This window comes from Sus scrofa, chromosome 13, assembly GCF_000003025.6.
Source record: "Sus scrofa isolate TJ Tabasco breed Duroc chromosome 13, Sscrofa11.1, whole genome shotgun sequence".
Lineage (NCBI taxonomy): Eukaryota > Metazoa > Chordata > Mammalia > Artiodactyla > Suidae > Sus > Sus scrofa.
The window spans coordinates 33045736-33061755 of NC_010455.5; the positions used below are offsets into that span (position 1 = coordinate 33045736).

Genomic DNA, 16020 nt, shown 5'->3' on the forward strand with positions numbered 1-16020 from the left:
CGCCCTGCATTGGCCCGCTGGCCTGTCACTTGGATCTGGCTCTGCCCCCAGCAGGAGCGGGAGCCGGGTCAAGGTTCTTGGAGACCACTCCTCACTCCCCGAGGCCTATGCAAGAGTTGGGCGGGGGATGATGCTTGGCCGGGCCCTTTCTAGGGGCCAGAACTCTGGCCTCCGGCTAGCCTGGGCTCCACCTCCGCCAAGACAGACTTGCGCTTCCCAAACGCAGGTGGACGCAGGTTTGGGGAGAGCACTAGACTAGGATCCTTGAGCCTATATTGAACTCTGGATCGACCCTCCATTAGCTTGGCGACCTAGAGCAAGATGTTCTCCTCCCTCGGTCTCAGTTTCCTGTTCACGTGGGCTCTGGTGTGTGGGCTCTTGGTAAAGGACACCTACCCTGGTCTAGAAATGATTCATCTTCAGAGAAGTTGGAGACGGGTTGGAATTATTACTGCAGTGGTATTATTGGGCACTTGGAACCAAGCAAGCCCACAGACATCCCTCCATCCGGAGCACGAACACCTCTGGAGAGGAGCCTTCAGATACTTTCTAATCCTCAGGTTTTCAAAGGAGTTTATGGGGATCAGGGGTCTGGGATGGAGTTCGGGGAAACTGCATGTTTAATAGTAGTTTAGTTAACCGTGAGGTAGGTAACAATAGATTCCGGGGCGAGGGGTTGGCACTGGCAGGCCATATTTTGCAGGACACTGCCATGAATTTTATAAAAGCAACTGAGGCCCACAGATGGGCACCTGGACAAAGCCTCGAGACGAGTCAGGATTCTAATCCTAGTCTCCTACTTCCAGTTTCCCTGCTCCAAACCCTAAAACGGGAACTAGAGGGTTAAAAGCAGCCCTTGAGCCCAGGCGCCACCTGGACCGCAGGTCCTGGACACCCAGTCCCGCTCCTTAAATTAGTACCCGCCCCCAGTGCTGGGACCCTCCCACGAGCCCCTCTACTCTCTCGCCGGCTTCTTTAGACCACGCTCCTGAGCATCGCGCCCCAATTCTCGAACCCTGGGCTGGCTGGTGACACGCCTCCATTTGGGCTGGCTACACATCGCACGGATGGGTAGCCAAACGCCAGCTCGGAGCAGTTACTGAGGCCAGAGTCATATCCCTGCTATGACCTTTAGGAAGACTGGCTGGTCCAGGCCCCCGGGGAACGACCCTATACACTACCAAGCACTTTCTGACGGGGGGCGCCGGCGGGCGTTTTTGGGCGTCGCGTTCAAATCCTGCCCCACTGGCCCGCCTCGCCTTCTGAGGTGGAACCTAGAGGCGCTAGGAACCCTAAAGCTGGACTGCGGGGTCCACCCGAGCCCTTTCCCAACCGCTCCAACCCCGGAAGCAGAGCCTTGGAGGGCGCTCACCGCGCGTTACTCACATCCGGGCGCCGAACCCGCGGTAGTTTCTTTAGGCTGGAGGGCGAGTAGGGTGGTAACTCAGGCAGGTATGAGCAGCACTCTCCCGACCTACCCTCCTCCCCTTATCCCGTTGTACAAATGGAGAGGTAGACTTGCGGAGAGGCGACCTCTTCGTGCGGACCTGAGGGGGCAGCTGCGCCCTTGATTTCAAGCCTCAGCTTTTTCCTGGGCAGCGCTGTGGCAGACAGAGCCGCTCCTGGAGTTCGAAGGACTTGTGTCTTACGTGGGACAGTTCCTAGCTTTGGGCAGGTTGCTTCCCGTCTCCGAGTCTCCTTTTCCTCTCTGTTTGTCTCTGAAGATGTGGCACTTAGCAGGTATTCAGTTAAGGCTAGTTTGAACCTTGATCTCTGTAAGAGGAAAGAAGACCACTGATTTTAAACCTGAAGTTAAATTTGTTTGTGATAACTTAAATATGAAATTAACAAAAATTATCACTTTTTTAGCTGAGTTTATGCTGATGATTAGGACTATGGATTAAATTGGGAGTGTGACCAGAACTCAGCCTTTGTGCATCCACACTGAATTGAATCTCTGAGGCAGAGTTTTGGATGAAGGAGAAAAGAATAGCCTTATTGCTTTTCCGGGCAAAGGGGGACACAGCAGAGTAATTCCCTCAAAACTTCCCAAACCAGGGGGGATTTGGGGAGGAGTTTTTTTTTTAATATGTATTTATTATTAATTTTTTAATGTCTGCACCCACGACATTTGGAAGTTCCTGGGCCAGACATTGAATCTGATTAGTTTCAACCTGCACCACAGCTACGGCCTGCTGGATCCTTTAACCCACTCTGCCTGGCTGAGGATCAAACCCAAGCCTCTGCAGCAACCAGAGCCACTTTAGTTGGATTCCTAACCCACTGTGCCACATCAGGAACTCCTGGTCAGGAGTTTTACAGCAGAGATTTTGTGGATGAGCTCGGTTTCTTGGAGGGGGCAGATTTTTAGCATACAAATCAAGGACAGTACATGTAAAATGTCAAAAGCAGAGCTCCCAAGCAAAGATGGTCTCTTGCTCCTAGTAATATTAGTTAAGAGCATGTAATGTTGGAGTTCCCGTTGTGGCGCAGCAGAAACGAATCCGACTAGAATCCATAAGGATGCGGGTTTGATCCCTGGCCTTGCTCAGTGGGTTAAGGATCCGGTGTTGCTGTGAGCTCTGGTGTAGGTCACAGACACAGCTCAGATCCCTCATTGCTGTGGCTCTGGGCCTAGGCCAACAGCTGTAGCTCTGATTGGACCCCTAGCCTGGGAACTTCCATGCACAGGTGCAGCGCTAAAAAGCAAAAAGACACAAATGAACCTATCTGTGAAACAGACTGACTATTGGACAAGAAGAACAGACTTGTGGTTGCCAAGGGGGAGGGGGTTGGGGGAGGGATGGAATGGGAGGTTGGGGTTAGCAAATGTAAACTATTATACAGGGAGGAGATAAACAACAAGGTCCTAATATATAGCACAGAGAACTATATTCAGTGCTTTGTGATAAACCATAATGGAAAAGAATATTTTAAAAATAATGTGTATATATGTATATATAACTGAATCACTCTGCTATACAGCAGAAATTAACACAACGTAAATAAATTATACTTCAATTTTAAAAAAAGAAAGAAATAGCGCAGACAAGAAATAATGGCTTTCCCGGGGTCACACCCTCTGGGTCATATAGATCTGTCCAGCCCCCAAGCTTGGGCCCTGACCCACACCAGCCCATTTATTAGCAAGACTAACAAAAAACATGAAGAAAATATCATTGACCAAGACAAGAGAACCCAAATAAGTGGGTCAGGCTCTAAAACAGAGTCAAAGTGATGATAGAGCAAGAGAATGAAGGCAACAGGTCAGTGGGGAGTGGGTCACACAAGGCTCAGCTGCTCTCTTGGTTCTCCTTCCCTGTTCCAGGATAGCCATATCTGAGGACCAGACCTGTGTTGAGGACCCAGAACCTTTGACCTCTCCATCTCCACCCAGCTGAGGCCAGTCACCATCCTCAGCAGCTGACATCACAAGACTTGGGGACCTTGGCGAGTGGTCAAGGAATCTTTACTGAGACGTGAAACTTTGGGGCAGAATGCTGAGGGCCCTCATATCTGCCCTGGGGTGGAGGGGAGGCATTCAGGGCTGTGCCTTCAGCTCGCAGCAACCACATCTGACTCCCACTGGGTTGCTGAGTGCCACAGAGTTGATCAGCCACTGGACAGCAGTCTTTGAGAAAAGGGGTATCCCTGAGGCCCGAGAATCCAGTGAGTACATCGTGGCTCATGTCCTTGGAGCCAAAACAGTTAAGTGCAGTATTGTCCAGAGGGCAGGATATGCGGGGGAGGGAGGACCCTGAGGAAGAAACATCCAGGCTTTTCTACTCCCATGAGAGTGATGAGCTGAGGGTGATGGGATTTTTCCAAAGGAATGTCTTAGGGAGATACTTATTCATACACCCAATAAACTATTAGAGTGTGTGCCAGAAACTAGGGGTTCAGGGGTGACTAAAGTGGTCAGTGTTGGGCCCACTGGCATTGTCCAGAAAAGAACCTGGGTCTGGGGAGCCAACCACTCAAATTCTCTGTGGGGCAGTTTCAGAGTCTGAGGCCAGGACTTTTGACCCAGCCCCTGACCCGCTGGCAGCTGCGGTATATCCAGGAGCTGAGTAGCTACCGATTGCAAAGGTGAGCACCCATGGTCCAAACCTGAGGGTTCTGTGTGGGGGGCAGGGTTCAGATTCCTCCAGCCCCACCAAGTTCCTGGTCAGGAAGGAATAAAGTATCCAAGGACTGGGGAGGTGTTGGGATGAAGGAGTGATGAGAGAGAGGGCATGGTAGTAAATAGGAAGCCCTTGGCTAGGAGTTCCGGGCATAGGAGATGTGACCCTACCAGAAACCTGGCCACAAATGCTATCTCTCAACCTAGACATGTTCTTGTGAGTCGAGGCTCTGGCACTGATGATGACCCTGCTGCCCCTCTGCAGGATGCCGGTGCAGTACATCCTTGGTGAGTGGGACTTTCATGGGCTCAGTCTGAAGATGGTGCCCCCAGTGTTTATCCCTCGACCAGAAACAGAGGTAAGTGTGCCACCAGGACTAGGCAGGATGGGGATTAAAGGGATTCAGGGCACCTGTCTTTGTCCCAGGATTCCACCAGGGGGCGCTGGAACCCCATGACTGCTGTCCTTTAGAGGCAGTGACCTTCCTGGTTGGTTGGGTAGGTGAGGCCAAGAAGAAAGTCCCTGCTGGTTTCCTTAACTGTCCTCACATTCCCAGCTACTGCCCCAGCCCCCAAGTGAGCAGTGGCTCAGAGTATCCCAACTAGTGCTGTCTACCAAGTGTTCAGCCTGTACCTGTCATTTCATTAGGAGCTGTCTCATACGCCTATAGCCTACCCAAACCATGGGAAACAAGTGCCCCTCTCCTCCTCAGGAGGCCTGGGTGTGGTGGAGAGGGCTCCAGTTGGACATCTGGAGGCCTGGTACGGCTTTGTGACTTCGGGTGGGTCACTGCCCCCTCCGGGTCCAGGTGGTGAGAGGGTTGGGCCTCCAGACGAGGGAATTGGTAGGGTCCTTTTATCTTTTACATCTACTATCTAGTCAGGTAATTGCCCGTGTCTCTCAAATTACTAGGATGGGGGAATGTGTATTCCCAGCATGCTGTCTCTACATGAATCACCCTTATTCTAGGAAAGATGCTTTCTATGGCCCTTCCTGGGCTTCCCCCTGACCTTGTAAGTGGCAGAGCTGGGAGCCAGAGAAAGCAGAGCAGGTGGGGGGTGGGGTGGGGCTGGCGGGCAAGCCAAAAGGCACCAGGTTCCGAGAAGAGGTGTTTCTAGAAAGGCACGCACATTCCTGGGAGCAATCAGACCTGCCCCAGCCATGGACCTGGAGCCCCTCCTCACTTTCCCAGCCCTCTCCACCAGCCAAGAAACCCTCTGACCCCACTTGCCCCCTACATCATGTGGCTGGGAGACCAGGTCCTTGCCTTACTGGCCAGTGTCAGGACAGGGAAAGTGGCGAGTCAGACCTTGCCAAAGTCACAGGGCTGCCATGGCAGAGAACATGGGGACAGCACTTGGATATCCTGACTCCTGGATCAGGGCCTCCTGCCTCACACAGGGCTGCCCCTTTTGGGATGGGATGGGCTAGGACAGCTGCAGAGACTCAGAGCAGGGTGTGGCCTGCTGCCTGCAGGCTTTAGAAAGGCCAGCCTGTGGCCCCTCCACACATGCGACCTCTGGCTAGGAGGTCACTCATTATCCCCTAGGTGGCCAAGGATCAGGGCATGGGAGGGAAGCTACCATGATGACCTTTGAGTCCCCTCAGAGCTGACCTGGCATCAACCGTGTCTGAGTGTGAACTTCCGGCTTCCATGTGGGCACCTCCCTCCCTTTCCTGGGTGGGTCTAGGCCAAAAGAGCAGCTCTGCTGCAAGGGGTGGGGAGAGGAGGGAGGCTGCGGTTGCAAGGCCAGGTTCTTGTCTCACTGTACAGACATTTCTCAGAACTTGCCATGTTCACCCCAATGTGAAGCCGCACTGGGGGGTGCCTTACCAAGAACTTGAGAGGACGTGGCCTGTGGCAGGGAGTGGGGAGAATGAGTACAGGGGAGGACCATGGTGCCTGCATTCTGTCCATCCTTTGAAGAGTGATTTCTAATGATGGGTGCAGAATTCTGAAATGCAGAGTTGTAGGCGGCATGCGGCCTGACAATCTGGGTTTTCCCTGGGGGTGGGAAGGTGGCTCTGTCCCCAGCCTAGTGGTGTGTACAGTAGGAAACCCAAGGCTGGAAGCGTGAGCTATTCTTGCCTAGCGTGGTGAAGTGAGGCAGGCTCAGTGTTCTGTCTGTGATTAGCTTGAAGGAGGCACTGCCACTTTCCTGGGGCTCGCCGTTAAGTGTGTAATCTGAATGAGGGTGTTCACAGCACTCAGGTCCTTCTGAGACCTTGGGCCAGCCTCTTGAGGGGTATGGAGGCCTGTTGAGGCAGTGGCTTCAGGCAGAGCTGATAGCTGCTTGCTCTTTGCCTTCTTCCCACATACCCCTCTGTGCCCACCCCACTGTGTTCTTGGATCCTTCTCTGGTTCATCTGGAAGAGGTGCCCTGGGCCTATGACCAACTCAGTTTCAGCCTCGCCCAAGGAACCACCAGCTTTAGGCTGAAGAGGCTCTTTACCGGGTGAGGAAGAGTTTCTGAACTTGTTGGGAATGCCACAGCCAAGATGATCCCCCTCGTGATCTGGAGTGGAAGCGGGAGGCAAGGGGGTACTGGTGGCAGTGATGGCCCAGTCTCTCAGCTTCACACCCTGTCCATGGTGGCCGTTCACACATGTAGTGTGTGCTCTGAGGTCAGGATGTCTGTGAGGTGCGGCTGGCCAGTGTGGTTGACTAAGGGGTCATTCTCCAGCCAGAGGAGGTCTGTCTGTGGCCAGGAAACCAAGAGAAGTTCATGCCCCTTACAAGTCTCAACTGTCTACCTGACCACGCAGTACATGGCCTCACCACTGAGACCGCAGGCTCTTGGCCACAGCCCTAAACTGCTCACTCTGTGCTGATCCCAGTGCTGCTGGCCCAGCCTGTTGCCAGCACCCCCGTTCTCCAGTAGTACCTGGTACAGGGCTGCTGGGAGTGAGTGAGGGGATGCCTTCTGCCTGAAGACAGGCTGTCTTACCCATAGGCAGTGGCTTGTTTGGCGCCCAAGGGCCTTGGAACAGGATAGGTTGGACCCCGTGGCCAACTTCTACCTGCCTTGAACTTGCTACTCTGGGGAAAGTTGAGCTTTGCTCCTGGGTTGGGGGCCTAGAAAAATGAAATTCTTTTGGGGACTCAGCACTGAGGAGCTTCTGCAGAAAATGGGTCTGAGTGATCTGGAGCCTTCTGCTCCACTGGGGCCTATGACAATGGGGCTTGAGGGGACCTGGAGGTCTGAGGCTCAGAGGATAGCTTTCCGAGGCCACTTGCCATGGGAAGAGCTTGTCCAGCACTTGAAAAGTAGCCAAGAGACCCCTCTGTGGGCGAAGCTCTGCCTGAGCAGGACCCACTAAGACAGGTTAGATCCCTGGTCTTTCCATCATGGAGCCTTCTCTGTGGTGGGAGAGACACACCCCATCCTAGCCCTTAGACCCACAGTGAGGAAAGCCACGGTTCAGAGAGCCTGGAAGAAACAGGCTCTTTCAGATGAGGGAAACAACCATTTGCTGACCCCTCCCCTCATTCCCTGAGCCAGCCCTGCCTGGAACCCCAAGAGTCCTCAGCTTCCAGGGGGGCCTCTCCTGCCCTCATCCAAAGGGACGGCTTTGAGAAGGAACCGCACTTCTGTTTCCCTGCTCCATGCTTAGCTACTTGGGCCCCCACTCTACTGATGTTGAGAAACATTTTGGCTATTGAACAGCAGCCCTCCATCCTGACCTCCAAACTATTTTGGCTTCCATGCAGTCTGCAGGTGGTAGATGGGTGGGTGAGACTCTGTTGTTTCCAAAGTGACAGTATCGGGAAGTGTCCCCCTGCCACCAAGGCAGGTATAGTGCAGTTATGCAACTCCCACCATATCATACCCACTTACTTCAAGCCTTGTGTATGCCACAGCCCCCTTCCAATATGGGACTCAGGTAGGACTGTGCCTTCCTCCTGCCCCTCTGTCTGTTTGGCCTTGGAACCTCTCTGGGGAGGCTCTGAGGAAGCTAGGGACACATCAATCCCTGATTCTTGGCCACTGTGAGCTGAGCTATAGGCTGGGCTCTAGGCAGGGCCTTGACCCCTGGCTTCACTTTCCTTATGGGCTGGTTGTGATGATCTAACAGATTAATTCAGGGAAAGCTCTGGAAGCAGGGCCAGGCCCAGAGGGGGTATCTGGGGGACCATAAGGTATGATTCTTAGCATTGCTGTGAGCACAGAACAAGAGCATATCTGTGACGGGTTTAGCAGGGACCTTACTGAACACATACCATGTACCAGTCTCCGTGAATGTGGTTCTGTTTAACCTCTCCAGCCCCACAATGAGTTATCTTCAACTGGGCTCAAGTTTACAGATAGGGAAATGGAGAAGCACAGTGACCTCCCCATGGCCCCAGCTGACGCCAAGATCAGTCTGGCTTTATCCCACTCCTTCGTGGGGCTACCTGTGCTTGCACCTCTGTGCCAAGACCCCCAGGGGCCAGTCAGCACCAACTCTGATTCAGATCTCTCTTCCTTGCAGGAGCTGGTTGAATGGGTGCTAGAGGAGGTGACCCAGAGGCCCCATGCGGTGGGAGCCCATGGTGGCCCCCTCATCCTAGAGGTGGGCTGTGGATCAGGAGCTATCTCCCTCAGCCTGCTGAGCAAGCTCCCCGAGGTGAGCCCCCTGTGCATACCCCCACCCGACCCTCTCTAGGCTGTAATTGACCCCGTCCCTCCTGCTGATCCTTCCCCAATCCATCTCTGCTAGAAGTGCTTGAGGGGAAACGAAGCAGGGGGAGGAGAGAGCTGCCCCAGCCCACCACGGTCACAGCCTCTAAGTCACTTCCCCTTCCATCTGGCCAGCCCCCAGTCACAGACAGGGAAAAGTACTGTGTATTTCCCTTCTCTTCTGGTAGGGGATTCAGAGAGGGCTCTGGTCCCAGGCCTGGCCTCTCCAAGCACCCTGCCTCCCACATACCTTGTTTGTTCTTGGGACAGAGCCAAGTCATTGCTGTGGACAAGGGAGAAGCTGCCATCTGCCTGACCCATGAGAATGCCCAGAGGTAGGGGGGCAGAGTTGTGGGAGGCAGATTTGGGGGCCTGATCTCAACACCTGTCCAGGTATCAAACCCACCGATGTCCATACCCACGAAGGAAGAGGCAGTGGAGGTGGCCTAGCGTAGGTCCCACAGGTTTACAGATGGACAGTGGACACCTGTATCTTGCCAGTCTAAGGAGGGTTTATTCTCCCAGTATTTGTAGCCAAGGGTAGGAGCCTGCCTTCCCTGATCTCCCCCCTCCTGCCACAACCCATGCTCACCTTTGCTTTCCTGTTGCTCCAGGCTTCAGTTACAGGACAGGATTCGGATCATCCCGCTCGATGTGACCTTAGGTACCTTCTCCATGCATCTTCTCTGGATGGGGATCCTGGGTATAGATGCTGCTGGGTGAATGGAGCACACTGCAGAGATGGAGGAAGGGCTTCCCCAGCCTTCACTCATGCACACACACACACACACACACACACACACACACACACACACACACACACACACACACACACACACACATAGTATCTCTTTTTGCTTCTCTCTCTGTCTCTCTCTAACACAGAGTATCTCAGACTAATCCTTGTTGAGGAAAGGTCAGTCCTTGTTGCCTCCTGGGCTGACCTGACCTATGAAGGGACCACAGGGTCTTTCTTGTCTTTCATATCCCCCATAACTAATAAATTTAGTTAGGACTTGCTTGCTGTCAAGAGATAAGCAGAAACTCAAGAGAAAGCCTTTGGGACCAAAATACCTGAGTGTCCCCCCAGCCCTGCCTGGCTCAGGCATAGCATGACTTGACTGCGGCCTTTGCAGAGTGACTTTGGGGTTGTGACTCCAGCTCCGGCCCCATCATTTGCCTGTAAGATCCTTGAGCTTCATGTGCCCCCTCCATGGAGTGGGATCCATCTGGTATAGCACCGGGCATAGGGAGGGACCAGTAAACAGTGCCACTAGGGATTGACTGACTGAGGCCAGGCCTGCCCTCCACAAACTCCGTCCATGCTAGCTGTGAGGCAGAGTGTGGCAAGGCGCATGGGGCTTAGAGGACAGAGGCTCTTGCTTTGCCCAGGCAATCAGACATGGCTTCCCGAAGGTGGCATTTGAGCTGAGTCTTGCTTATTGAGAAGATTTCCAACAGGAAGAGAGAGGACAGGGACACTCTGGAGGGAGAACTGCCATGTTAGAGCATACACACTCCCAGCCAGGCTGCTGGCTGAGGACCCTGGGCACCAATCTGCAAGTCTAGGTTATTGGGTCCAGATACAGGCCCAAGGTGTGGCTAGGGGAGAGGGATTACTCAAGGAACATGGTGGTGTGTGGAGCTGCCACCCTTTACCTCCCATTCTCTGCCATGTGTTCCCTTTGACTGCAGAGCAGAACTGGGCGCACCTTCTACCCTGGGGCCCCGTGGACCTGGTCATCAGCAACCCTCCCTACGTCTTCCACCGGGACATGGAGCAGCTGGCCCCTGAGATCCTCAGGTGTGGGGTAGATCAGGGAGGCTAGACCTGAGAAGGCTTAGTGGGAGAGGTCTACCCTTGAGGACCACAACATTGGGAGGGAGGGACAGGGAGGCTGCGGGGGCTGAAAGGGGCAGTGGTGTTGAAAGAGGGGTTCACTCTGGAACCCACAGACCTGTGTGGGTTCAGCTTATGCCTTCCCACTCAAGACCGCTGAACCTCCCTGAGCCTCAGCTTCCTGCCTCTGAAAGGGGACTGGTAGAGCTTTGCAGGGCCTTGGGGAGGACTCAATGATGACTAAAATATTAGATGCAATGCACAGTACATAGAAGGTACTCAGATGAGTATATCATTTTCCAGAAAACTGAGGACCACAGAGGGAAGGTGTCTTGTCCAAGCTCATGCGAGGGGTTAGCAGAAGAGCTGGAACCAAGCCCCTACTCCAGAATTTGTACTGAGCCATCCTCTCTCAAGGAGGCTGAGAACCAGGGGTAGCCCAGGAGTCTCCAGATGAGGCAGTGGGATTGGGTTTGGGGTGCTGGCTCCCCCATTCCTGGCTCTCAGGAGTGGTCAGGGCTAGCTCTAGACCTCCCCAGGCCAAGAATAGGACCATCCTTGCTTTGGGGAGACCCTCATGCCCCAGGCGCTGTCAGTCAATGAGATTCACTGAGCACACCGAGCACTGACCAGTGGAAGGCTGCATTTTGGAGGTAGGGGGATTGAAGTTGCCATCACTTGGGGGTCCCCTTTGGGTCCTCAGACCTTCCTCTCAGCCCAGAATGTAAGTTCCTCGGAGCCCTCTTTGTGGAAGCCCTTTTAGCATCTCTGTACTTTTCAGATACCCTCACTCCTACTGTTTTTCCCTTCAGCTATGAAGACCCAACCGCCCTGGATGGTGGGGAGGAGGGCATGGATATCATTACCCACATCCTGGCCTTGGCACCTCGACTCCTGAAGGACTCTGGGTATGGATGGGACATCTCCTGGGTCTGACATTAGCAGCCTCCTCCTCTCCCATCGTGTATTGGGCCTGCCCTGGCTGTCATCCTGCTGCCACCTCTCCCAGCTCAGGTAACCCAGAAGTGCAGGTCCAGCCCTGCCCAGCTGAATTGACTCATTTATGCTCTATGTAGAAGCATCTTCTTAGAAGTGGACCCAAGACACCCAGAGCTCATCGGCAGCTGGCTCCAGAGCCGACCTGACCTGTCCCTCAATCTTGTGGCTGTGCGCAGGGACTTCTGTGGGAGGTGAGACTCCACTTTCCCCCCACCCTCACAGCCATACTGGTCCTTCCACTCAGACTATCACAGCTCTGAGATTCCCACTCCCTGCTCAGTCCCCAGGGCCCAGGCAGTAACTGACCCATTGTCCCTGTCTCCTTAGGCCCCGGTTCCTACATATCCAGAGGTCTGAGCCATAGCATGGTTGTCTTGTGGATGCCTGGCCAAGGCCCCGACCTGCCAGAGTGCCTGAATGACACTTCTTCCTGGAATGCTACTTGGAGGGAGGTGGATGCTTCAGAACCCCAGATGCTCTGTGATTCCCCATGCTCTACATTTCTAGGAAACGTAGCGGTAGATGCTAAGGTGGGGGTATCCTTCCTGGGGGAGCCAAGTGCAAGGGCACGCACAGTCCTGCTCAGGAGCTGAGCGGACCCAGGTTCTCAGTCTGGCTCCATCACAATGTGTGGCCAGGGAAGGTTGCTGGGTCTCTGTGGGTGGAACTGCTCTGGGAATATTGAGAGATGTGGCCAATAAAGTGGCAAGAAAACAGTGAGTGATGACTTAATGATTTGTTATTGTGATTTGTGGATACCCTGACCTCTTGCCCCTAAGCAGTGCTTGGGGGTAAGAGCTTCCTTCTGACCTAGCAGGGCTGGCTGGCAGGCCCCACCTGGTCATGTCAGCTTTGGAGTTTCTGATAATCCATCTGCTCCTGGTTGGGGCTGGGGAGAGTGAGAAATTGGGACAGGAAGTTCCCTTTGTGACTCAGCAGCAATGAGCCCAACTAGAATCCATGGGGATATGGGTTCAATCCCTGGCCTCGATCAGTGGGTTAAGGATCCAGCGTTGCTGTGAGCTATGGCGTAGGTCACAGATCCGGCTCAGATCTGGCATTGCTGTGGTTAGGCTGGCAGCTGTAGCTCTGATTCGACTCCTGGCCTGGGAACTTCCATATGCCACAAATGCGGCCTGAAAAAAAAAAGAGAAGCTGAGACAGAATAGGCACTAGGTTATGACCTCCACCGGCTCTAGTTTGCAGACTTGTTGCTACGAGGAAGCCTGAAGGCCCAGCCCTTCTGTCCACAGCAACAGGAAACCTCCAGGTTGGCAGGTGTTGGTATTGGCCTGCATCAGGTGGGGTCTGGGGAACATGGTAGACTAGGTTGGCTCCTTCTGTTGGATTCCCCTCCCATCTCCTCAACCTAGCCCTCTCAAGAGCCTGACCTGGTAGAGTGGTGGCCAGAGGCAGTGTGGTCTGGTGGGCAGCATGCTATGGTGGAGCCAGGATGCTGGATTTCAGAGCTATGTCTTGCAGTGGAGTCTTGGGCAGTTCCCTTCCCTGTGAGAAGCTGGCTCTTCTGACTCCAGAGCCAGTACAAGGTGGCAGCGTCACTTTACTCTCCTTCAGCCAGGCGAAGTGTGTAGAGCTGGCATTTCAATGCCCAGTTACCAGGCAAGGACTCCCCAAGAGAAGATGTGTCTCCTTGAAGTCCCATGGTGGGAGGAGGCCAAATGGAACTGCAAAGTTAGGTCCCTGCCTTGGGGGAGTCTGTATTGCTGGAGTCATGTCTGGCCCAAGTGACTCTCCAGCTATGGCTGGGGGTTGCCTTTGCCTTAGCAGAGACCACACTGCAGTTCCCAGGAACCCCTGTGTCCTGCTCTTTGCCCCAGCTGCATGGACCTCAGGCTGCCTCTGGCTTCCTTTGAGGAACCAGGGACTTCCTCTTATGGCTGCTCCAAAAGGAACCTGGAGGGACAGGGTGGGCTTTCAGAGCCCCCATGTGCTCTCAGACCTCTGCCTGCCTCACCACTATTGCCCTTCCCACCTCCCACCTTTGTCCTTTGGCTTTTGCTGTCTTCTGCAGCGTCTCAGGGCCTCTGCCCTGACCTAGCAGTCTGTTGCCTCCTTGTCTTACAGCCTCAGCCACACCTCAACCAATGATGGCTTCCCTGGTGGTCTCATCCTCCTGGCTTCAGGCCCACTACTGAGTAAAAAAGTCTTGGCAAGCATGTGGATATGGCTTCTCAAGAGAACATAATGATGGGGAGGACAGTGTAGGGGCAGCTAGTGTCACTGAAGCAGCAGCTACCCTTGGGGAGAAGTTCTTCCCATGTGCCTTGATACCCCTGGGAAAGAGGTTCAGGCCAAGTGGACTGGTAGGGCTGGGCCTCAATTTTGCAGCTATTGCTTGACTGCATCAGCCTGGGTACAGATCCCGGCATCTGCCCCATACTAGGCCATGACCTTGAGCAGATGACTTCACCTCTCACAGCCTTGGCTTCCAAGTCTGATAAATGGGACCAAGTACTTTATCTTAATGTGATGATTTCAAAGAGCCCATGAGCTACACCTTTCGTGGGGGCACTGTGAGCGTTTTCATTGCCCGCCTTGGAGGGCAGACATAAGGAGCACTCTGTACCATCATGCATGTGTCTCATGCTTGGCACCAGCACAAGGCAGGCAGAGACACGGAAGTCTGGAAATGCAGGAAGACAGGGACTTCAGTCTGAGCTCTTGACTTCTCCCTGCCCTCTGGAGATGGAGCCACCAAGAGGCCAGGAGCCACCAAGAGGCCAGTAGCCTGGTAGCCAGTTCTCCCCTCAGTCCCTCTCTCCCTCCTCACCAGGGCCTGAGTGCCCCGAGGTCCAGGCCAGAGCAGCCAGGGGCTCCAGCCCGGAGAAAGCCAGTCTTACCTGCTGTCTCCTCCCTCCTACCTGGGACCAGAGCCAGAGACAAGCTGCATCCTTTAGCATGTGTCACGGAGCCCTGGAGACAGACGGTAGGAGGATGTGGGGCTGAGGATGCGGGGCTGATGAGGGAGTCCAGACTCTGCAGGCCCCTGAGGTCTTGAGGGATGTGCCTGCTGCCTGCCCAGCCTCCTTCAGCCAGAGCCCCGAGCATGGGCAGAGGGTGTAGGAGGTCCTGGTGGATATACTCTGGAAGAGCTATTCCATCCCCTCTTCTGACAGTTAAGGAAACTGAGACTTTGCCATGGCTTTCTCCATGGGGCCCATCCAGCTGTTTTATTGAAATGTACCCTTTATGCTCTCCCCCATCCCTGCCTGGACCCTGGCCATTACTTCTGCCAATCCCTGCCCTAAACCCTTGGCTGGCTCTGTGTGACCTGAGTGTGGTCTCTGTCCTGCAGAGTTCAGGTCTGAAGAGGTGGGGGAAGGTGGCTGTGGGAAGGGTCCTAAGGAGCCCTCCCAAAACCCATCAGTGCTCTGAGTAAGCGTCCATCTGAACAAAGTGTTCCCCTGCTGACGGGCTTTGAGAATTGCTCTAACTTATGCAGGCCAGCGTGTCCCTCCACATCCACATTTGGATTCTTTTTTCCACTGCCCTGGACTCCAGCCTTCCTACAGAACTCTCCATCTCCAAACAGCCCTCCTTCCCTTTGCCTGGGTGGTGCATTCATCAGGAGTCCCTTGCCTACCACTTCCAGTCCAGATAATCCTCTCCTTCAAACTCCAACACAAATTCCTTCCAACACCCACCCTGACCTCTGTGTTCTCCCTGCCATCCCCTAGCCCACTTCTACCAATGCCAATGCCATTCTGCCCCCATGAATTTTGAAGCTTTCCTGGCTCTCTCACCTCTCTGGGGTCCCCTTGGGTCTAGTATACCCCATGCTCAGTAAATGTCTACCAATAAGCTAACAGTGTTTGTGTCTTCTAGAATGTAACTGGAATTTCCCATGTGGTTCACATCATACCTGACTGTAGCTCACAAATTCTGATCACCAGGGAGAAGAAGCTATGAGGGCCTGGGCTCCCACCTAAGCCAGGCAGCTGTTCAAGTTGAGCCATAGCCACTTCGAGAGCTCAAGGGCACCTGATCTCTGCACAGTGGCCACAGCGGGAGTACAGGCTGTTCTTGGCGGCAGCAGGGGCAGGCGCCAGGTTTCCTGGAGCTCTGGGCTCCAGCCAACCCCCAGCCAGAGTGTTGGCCAGACAGCAGCCTGATCCCCTCTAGTGACCCCTCGGTCCTGGGACAGGATGTCTGGGTGGGGATTAGGACCGGCAAAGCAACCTTCCCCCTCCTGTGGTAGGCAGAATAATGGCCCCAGAGATGCCCACGTCCTAATCCCCTCAATCTATGAATATGTAACCTTACCCGGTAAAAGGAATATTGGAGACTTGATTAAGGATCTTGAAATGGAAAGATTATCCTGGGTTATTCAGGTGGGCTCAGTGTAATCACAAGAGTCCTTATGGGAGGCAGGAGT

At 54.1% G+C, this 16020-nt stretch overlaps 1 protein-coding gene across 5 annotated transcripts; it reads left to right on the top strand.

Moving 5' to 3' along the window:
- Positions 1305-12344, top strand: HEMK1 (HemK methyltransferase family member 1). 5 transcript variants are annotated; one of them, XM_021068827.1, is made up of 12 exons: positions 1368-1452; positions 1600-1740; positions 3329-3707; positions 3998-4089; positions 4389-4482; positions 8598-8732; positions 9056-9120; positions 9400-9449; positions 10481-10589; positions 11438-11533; positions 11702-11815; positions 11952-12344. In XM_021068827.1, exons 3-12 carry the CDS (start codon positions 3498-3500, stop codon positions 11986-11988), a joined length of 1002 nt encoding a protein of 333 aa, XP_020924486.1. In that variant the 5' UTR covers positions 1368-1452; positions 1600-1740; positions 3329-3497; the 3' UTR covers positions 11989-12344. The 5 variants fall into 5 exon arrangements, 4 of the variants coding, with proteins under 4 accessions (XP_020924485.1, XP_020924488.1, XP_020924487.1 ...); XM_021068826.1 differs by lacking the exon at positions 1600-1740 and having other exon boundaries at positions 1305-1452; XM_021068829.1 differs by lacking the exon at positions 1600-1740 and having other exon boundaries at positions 1305-1452; positions 3329-3669.